We start from the raw sequence: 8698 nt of genomic DNA on the forward strand, positions 1-8698 counted from the left end.
TTTTTTGAACTTTATGTGTCTTTGTGGTTTACTTTTTGGGCATGAAAAGCTGGTTCATCTAAGCTTCCAGTTCTCTCTTTCGATTTTATATTGGAGTGACCAGATTGCTTTTGTCTTCAGGAGTTCCCACAGAGGCCCAAGTCAGATCAGGATCAGATGCTCTCAGGTTTTCTCCCAAGGTCTGGATCCCTTCAGGAACCTTTTTGGCCTCAGGAATTTGGGGGTTGGACTGGACTGGGAGCCTGGCCCAGGAAAGATGCTGGTCTAGGGCAACTGGTGGCCGTACCACCTAGAGTTGCAAAGGCAATGGGGCAGGAAGAGGCCCCAAGGACTCCTGGGGGGCAACTGCATTAAGGAGCTGGGTTGGTTTTCTCCCAAGGTCTGGATCCCTTCAGGAACCTTTTTGGCCTCAGGAATTTGGGGGTTGGACTGGACTGGGAGCCTGGCCCAGGAAAGATGCTGGTCTAGGGCAACTGGTGGCCGTACCACCTAGAGTTGCAAAGGCAATGGGGCAGGAAGAGGCCCCAAGGACTCCTGGGGGGCAACTGCATTAAGGAGCTGGGTTGGTCTGGATGTAAAGAATCAGGAAGAGGAAAGGTCATCCCCAGTGTCCCAGAAAGAGGCTGGTGGGTGGTACAGGACCAGGGAAGCAGAGGAAGGTGAGCATGGGGCCAGGCCCAGAAGCATTGCTCCTGGGGCTGGAAGAAGGCACTATGTTGGTCTGGATGAAAAGGATCAGGAAGCAGTATTGGTTCCCCAGGTGTCTGGGGCCCCAAGACAAGGAATGGGACAGGACCCAAACTAGGAGAGACCCGTGGGGGAGATGGCAGGGTGAATGAGTCTGGGGAAGTCAAGGCTTGGAGGGCATGATAGACTTACCCTGGAGAGAGGCCTGCGTGTAGGAGAGAGGCCTGGGGCAGGTCTTTCAGGCCCAGGGAAGGAGAGTAAAAAAGTACTTTTTTAAAGAAGTAAAAGGCAACTTGAAGTTAATTTTAATAATATATTTTACTTTAATCCAATATATTTAAAATAAAAAGGGATTTGTATACTATATTACATGCTTTCTTAAAAACTAAGTTCAAAATCTGATGGTATTGTACTTTTATCACCTTAATCTGGTTTAGCCACATTTCAGAGGTTCAATTGGCACAGTTATTTGCCATATAGAATAAAGTAGGTATATATTTCCCATATCGTTTAAAGTAGGTATAGATTCTTTTGTGGAAATTTTTTGAATATAGTATTTTAAGCAGTCTTTCAGCTAATAAAATTTTTGTAAAAGTACATGTAGACAAATGTACAAATTGTACAGCTTGATCATGAAGTAAGCACATCCATTTGAACCACTGGCTTTATCTGTTAATCCTTCCCAGTCAATCGCTTTTCCCTCCCAAGAGGGATTCCATAGTGCTGATTTCTGATGTTTTAATATCAGAATCTTTCTCATTTCTATTGTTGTGGCATTGAGTATCCAGTTAAGATGAAACTTCATTTTATTAGATCTTAATACAAATGACCACAACAGATACTGCTTTGAATGAACTTGTAGTATTTACATATGGACTACTTTATAAGCTGTTACAAGCTTTATAAACTATTAGTTTTATAAACCATTAAGAAGGGTTTTTTTTTTTATTTTCTGAAGAGTTCCATATACTTTTAATCTATTAGAATTAAGAAATTGTTAGTCATGATTTTTTCTTTTTGATGTTTTTATGAGACAGATCTTTTTATGAGGCAGATCTTTTGATATTTTTAATTCACAACAAATGAGATTCAGTGCGTTGGGCTCTTGCTGCCAGTCAAGATAGCATACTATTGCTCCCTTGCTTCCTCCTTAAGCATGCCATTTACATCATTAGAATGTCCTTATCAGTTTGGAATTCAACAAATACAGGTTGATCTCAGGGCTGGAGAGATGGCTCTGCAGTTATTTGCTGTTCTTCCAAAAGACTTAGGTTCAATTCCCAGCACTCACATGGCAGCTAACAACTGTCCATAACTCCAGTTTCAGGGGCTCCGACAGCCTCTTCTGTCCTCTGCAGGCATTGCGCGACATGGGTGCATTTATATACGTGCAGGCAGTACATGCATACACATAAAATAAAAATAATAAATAAAAAAAACAAGTACAGGTTGATCTTAAGTGGATGAATGTAATAGAAAGCCTGAATAAAATGCTGGCCACGAGGGATATAGAATTTTCTGTATATTAAATTATTAAGGAAAATTAATATTTCTGTTCTTCTGATAAATGTGGTTCATTTTTTTTCTTACATAGCCACATGCTAAGTGCCCTTTATGCAGAAATAGTATACATGGAGATAATTTATTAGAATGTCCTCCAGAAGAATTGGCATGTGGCAATGAGAGAAAGTCTAATGTGGACTGGACGTCTAGCTCCAAGGTAAAGTGCACATGATATGTGTTTTAATGCTCTTCATCCTTACGTGAGAAAAGACTGCAACAAAATAGCAATTTCTACTTTTAATTCTTTTGACGCTACTGGTGTTTGTTTATTTTTAGTGGTAAAGTTAAGTTGCAAAGAAAGGGATTCAGATTATTACAGTGTTTTTTCAGTCTTCATTAAAATAATTTACTTTTGCCTTTCAGTTAAATTATACAGTCCTTTAATGAAAAAAATATTACAGGTTTGTTTAGTGCATGTATATTATCTGAACCCCATTGAAATATACAATTAGTGGGTGATAATAAAGTTTTGAAGATTAAGTTGTACTTACCAACTGAAACGGAATCTAATGAATATCATAATTTTTTTCAGATTAATGCTCTGATGCACGCTTTGATTGACTTACGGACAAAGAATCCCAACATAAAAAGTTTAGTTGTTTCTCAGTTTACCACATTCCTATCTTTAATAGAAACACCACTTAAGTAAGTTACAGTGTTTTTTCCTTCAATTAGAAGAATTTTATATATGTGTTGATTTGATAGTAGTAAACAAAACAATATTTTAATGTTTTACCAGTTCTAGTCATTTCACAACTATCCCAAATGATATTCGGAGTTAACAACAGAATTTTTCCTGAGCATAACATTTTAAAGATCAAGTCCTGAAATAATTGACAGTGCCTGGTGATTATTATATTGAGAAATGAATAAATAAATGTGTAGCTTGCTGTGAAAATGCTTACTTAGCTTGGGTTTGAGTGTTGCTTACACATAACCACATAAATGAGTGAAAGAATTTAAGATTTGTAGCTATTTAATAGTTTTTATGGTATACTGTAACCTATCTCTTCTTTTCCCCATTAGAGCTTCAGGATTTGTGTTTACTCGTTTGGATGGTTCCATGGCCCAAAAGAAAAGAGTTGAATCAATTCAGTGTTTTCAAAACACTGAAGCAGGATCTCCGACTATAATGCTGTTGTCCTTAAAAGCAGGTGGAGTTGGTTTGAATCTTTGTGCAGCTTCTCGAGTATTTTTAATGGATCCAGTAAGTAGTTTTGTAGACTTTTCAAAATATTACTCCCTAAAAAACAGAACAACAAAAACTGTAGTTATAACCAATTGTGACATTTGAAGGCCCTCTCTGAAGTATTTTGCATCTGTTCTTAAAACAACTCTGTGAAGAAGATAGCATTATTACCCCTATTTTACAGATGAGGAAATTGGTGCACAGAAAGTAAGCAATTTTCTCAATATAATATGTAAAACTAGTCAGATTCTGTAAAAAGTTTTTTTTTTAAATTTATGTGTATGTGTGTGAACCTCCATGAGTATTGTTTGCAAGAGCCCACAGAGTCCAGAAGAGGGCCTTGAACCCCTGAAACTGGAGTTACAGGCCATTGTGGGCTACCTTTGGATGCTGGTAACCAAACCTAGGTTCTCCGTGAGAGCAGTAAGTGCTCTTAACTATTGAGCCATTACTCTGGCCCCAGAATCTGTATTCTAGAGTACTGTTACCCTGTTCATTTTTAGTCTGTTGTCTACAAAAGTGTCTATCAGTTATAATGCTTTTATGGTTCAGTAAGCCAGCAAATTAATGAGTTCTTGCTTTGTGTTGGGAATCTGACTGCAAAGTAGCCAAAGTGGCTACTGTCATAGTGCTGGTGTTGTCAACCTCTAATTTGCCAAAAAGGTTAAATGCAGTTTTAAACCTCTGTCCTTAGAGATTTAGGAGTCTCTAAGAAACTAAACATACATGATAGCTGATGCAGGTGGAAGTGGGCCAGGGTCCAATTTGTGAAAGGAATGGTATTGCCAGGATGTTCTGGATAAGTTTTAGTAGCTAATATAGCACAGTCACTTGTGATTATACAGGAGAAGCCTAGAGGTAAAGGAGCCAGAATTCACTCCACACTTGTGCTTCTAAAACCAGACAGTCTGAAGCTGTTTGGTTTTAGGAGTAAAGCTGTGGCCATTCAACAGCGTATTGTTCAGAATGTACAGTGGGGCTCTTTGGGTTTAAGAACCATGAGCTGATTTCAATTTCTAATTTGATTAGTATACTGTGTGGGCTCGAGCAGTCCTGGACAGTTGCTGTGCATTTATAGATTTAAGATTTGTATTTTTAGCCTGTTACTTGGGATTAGAGGATTTATGACATAGAGAAATTTTACTGGTGTAAAGATTTTAGTTACTCTGGTAAGGATTCTTAGCTTCACGCATGTAACATGCAAGCACCATTACTTTTTTATTAAAAAAAAAAAATTCTCAATTGTAGATAACCTTTCCAATAAAGAAGGGATATGCCGAGAGTCATATTTTGGCCTTCATGGGTACAAATCATGGATGGCAGTGGTCTGAATATGTCTTACTGCTGTGGGTCAAGTATTAAATCTTTGTTAAAATTTATGATTTTTTTTTTGAACTTATAGATTGTGCCATATTAACTAACCCAGTGATAATATGACATCTAATTTTTTAAAAAAAAGTCTCAAATTATTTTGTTTTTAAGTTGACAAAACACTCAGAGTTTAAAAAACAATGTCAGAATGTTTTAACACTTTTGTAGTAAATTGATTTTCTTTGAACATGCTACACTTTTTAATATCAGAACTTTAAAGCAAAAATCAAGTCCCAGGAAAATAAAATTCAATTTTTAAAATTTCATGACAATCTTTTACATATTCCTAGACCGTCCTTAAGAGCTAGGGTAATATTTTAAAGGACATCATGAGTTCCTTGCTGAATCTGCTTGCTTCCTTAAGCATTACATGTGAGAATGAGAGCTATAAGTTTTATATTATGACATAATTTGGATTTCTGGTAACTAGATATATATCACCAGCTTGTTACTAGATTCCTGGATAAAATATAGGCAATTGAAAGACAATTTGATTTTTGCCTCCTGGTGTAATAATTTTAAAATGTCTGGAAAATACAAAATATTAGTAAAATTTTTAGAAGATCATAAGCTAAGTATATCCTGAAGTCTAACTCCTGTACTAAAAAAACACAAAATTCAATTCATTAGCAAACTAATTAGTAAAATTGTCTCTTAGAGAAATTAAACATACATCATAGCTGATTAAATGCAAATTCTTCAGGGGAACCTAAAAGAGAAGAAAATTAACAGCCTAAGCATGACTACTATAAACTGCATCTCCATATGAATCTGATTTTATTTCTGTTTTCAGCTAGTACTTGCTGTGTAAATGTACCTTTTCTCCCCAAATACTGTTTTCAGGTTTTCCCTTTGGATTGTGTGAATGTATGTGGACATGTGGACGTAGTTGTGTGTGTGCAAGGCCAGAGAAGGTTCTTCCTCTTACTACACTTTACCTTATTCCACTGACACAGGATCTCACTAAACCTGAAGCTCCCTGGTTTTTCTAGGTTGGCTGGCCAGTAAGCTTTTGGAATCCACTTGTCTCTGTTCTGTCAACTCTGGGGTTACAAGCACATGTGGTCATGCCCAGCATCTCTGTGGGTCCTGGGGATTCGAACTCAAGTCCTCGTGGTTGAACAGCAAAGTACTGTTACAACTGAATAGCCCCCTCTGCATTCAGTTTTAGAAATTTTCAAATTTAATTTTTTTAATTGATATTTTATGTGCATGCATAAGGGATATACATAAGGAATGCGAAACAGTGCTTCAGACCACCTGGAGGTGGAGTCAGAAACAGTTGTGAGCTGCCTGCGGGGGCTGCTAGTAACTGGACTCGAGTTGCTGAAAGAACAGCAAGTGCTCTCTTAACCACTGAGCTGTCTCTTCAGCATCCAAATTTATTGATTTATTTATTGGTTGATTGATTGGTTTTTTATTTATTTATTTATTTTGAAACAGGGTCTGTCCATGTTTCACTGGCTGGAATGTTAACTCACTGAGATTAAATATTCTTGAAAATTCACATTTTTTTCATATATGTGTGTGTGTGTGTGTGTGTGTGTGTGTGTGTATGTGTGTATGCATGCACTCATTACAGCTTTAACATACTCAGTAACAGTTTCCAGAGCAAAGATACATCTCCTTCAAAGAATGAGTTTTTATCCTTTAAAAAAGATCTCCATTTCATTTAAAAATATAGTTTCTTACAGAAAGACTCATTATTTTTGCTAATAACACTGAGATATTAGCACATGCATCTCTAATCTGTATGTATCTGATTATTACTATTCATAATCGGATGCACTCGGATCCTTGATTTTTAAATCATTTGACGACTACTACCTCTTCAAAAAAAGAACTTTTTTGTTGGTTGGTTGGTTTTGAGACAGGGTCTACCCTGTAGCCCCACCTGGCCTGGAATTCACTATGTAAACCAGGCTGATTTTTATTTCACAGAGATCAGCTTACTTCTGCCTCCTGAGTGCTGAGGCTAAAGGCATGCACTACCATGCCCGGCCTTTAGCTCATTTTTATTCTTATTTTATTTATTTACTTTTTTTACTTTTTTTTTTGGTCTTTTTGAGACAGGGTCTCCCTGTAGCCCCAGCTGTCCTGGAACTCACTATGTAGACCAGGCTGGTCTTGAACTCACAGAGATCCACTTGCCTCTGTCTCCCAAGTGCTGGGATTAAAGGCGAGCGCCACCATGCCTGGCTTTTAACTCATTTTTAAAGTAAAGCTTATTTCATACACAGATAAAGTGTAAAATTATTTTTAGGTTTTTTGACTACTCTTGAAACTTCTTTTTTGCACTTTTATTTCCTAAATGGAGGAAAGCAGGAAAAAAGAAAAAACAAACAAAAAACAAAGACCAGCATAAGGGAGAAAACATTTATTTTAATACAGGCCTAAGAATTTCACATCTTTTCTGTTGTAAATTAAGTCATCTGAGAGAATGTATAAATTTTCTTTGCTCTGTTAAGTATACATGATCCATTTTACAATGAAAAAACATCAAATTATTTTGATTAATCAACAGGTCTTTATATTGAGTATCAGTATATAGGTCAGTCCTATAGGTTGAACATTCCTAATCTGAAATGCTCTACAGTCTGGATCTGTTTGATGACTGACACAACCTTCAAAAAGTTTAGAATTGGGGATTTTTAGATTAGTGAACCTATAGTCTATGCAGACATTCCAAAATCTTAACAACTCTGGAATTTTAAATACACCGCTAGTCCTAAGGATTTCAGCCAAGATCCTCAACCTCTTAGAAGGAGAGTGAAATAACCTGGAGAAAATGCCTGCCTGCCATCATAGTGATTGGGGAAATAGGGGCTTTTCCTCCTGGTACATTTGTGATGTTAGTATTTGAATTCAGTCAGAAAAAAAATAAATGCATAATACTGAGATGAAATGACTAACATAGAACCTGCAGGGCAATAGTAAAGCCATTGCTGTCCTTGCTAGGCCTGGAATCCTGCTGCTGAAGACCAGTGCTTTGACAGATGCCATAGACTTGGCCAGAAGCAAGAAGTTATCATCACAAAAGTGAGCTTTTTAAGTTACCTATTTTAAGATTGCTAACTTTGTAAAAGTAACTCAGGTAATGCATGAATACATTGTAATTGAAGTAGATCGATGGAGAACAAAATTAACGCTCGCCTTTTTTCCTCCTTCATGAAAAGTTTAAAACATGTTGTTCTGAGGTCCCTCCCTTTCTTTCTGGTTTTTTGAGACAGGGTCTACACTATGTAGCCCTGGCTGGCCTTGAACTCACTATGTAGACTGTGTCGACTCCACTATGTAGTCCTATAGGCCTTGAACTCACAGAGATCTGCCTGCCTCTGCCTCCCAAGTGCCAAAATTAAAGATGTGCACCACCATGCCCGGCCTTTAGTCATATATTCTTCTATATACATCTCCATGTTAAAAAAATATTTTACAGATAATTGAGATTCTACTTGATTATTTTAAAACAATCTTTTTCCTTAAACGTATGCATTGAAGACTTACTTTATAAATTCATTTGATGACTGACACAGCCTTCAATGCTTAAAAAATGTGCCCCAATAAACCATTTTAACCTTATTTTAGAAGAGATCATGTGCATTCAGGATGGTATAACCTTTGGTAGGCCTTATTTTATGCACACATTTCATTTGCATTAGATACACTCACATTGTACAATCACCATCACCATCCATCTGCAGAACGTTTCTGTTGTGCCAAACAGAAGGAAACCCTCTATATTCATTAAACAGTAACTCCTCATTCCTCTCCACCCAGCCCCTCACAACACTATTTCTGCTCTGTCTCTGAATTCAAGTCCTTTACAGATCCATTCTGACTAGTAGTTGCATAAAAGATACATCATAATTTATTTAACCAGTCTGCATT

General features: G+C 37.0%; 1 protein-coding gene across 1 annotated transcript in view; it reads left to right on the forward strand.

Moving 5' to 3' along the window:
* The window catches only part of Hltf (helicase like transcription factor), a gene marked incomplete in the record, with an annotated part of 84646 nt that overhangs the window by 72222 nt on the left and 3726 nt on the right, over nucleotides 1-8698 (forward strand). The window contains 4 exon segments of the mRNA XM_008848042.3: nucleotides 2282-2407; nucleotides 2783-2895; nucleotides 3277-3457; nucleotides 7769-7849. Coding sequence (XP_008846264.1) covers nucleotides 2282-2407; nucleotides 2783-2895; nucleotides 3277-3457; nucleotides 7769-7849 — 501 coding nt within the window.

The sequence above is a fragment of the Nannospalax galili genome, unplaced genomic scaffold (assembly GCF_000622305.1).
Source record: "Nannospalax galili isolate Female #2095 unplaced genomic scaffold, S.galili_v1.0 scaffold423, whole genome shotgun sequence".
Lineage (NCBI taxonomy): Eukaryota > Metazoa > Chordata > Mammalia > Rodentia > Spalacidae > Nannospalax > Nannospalax galili.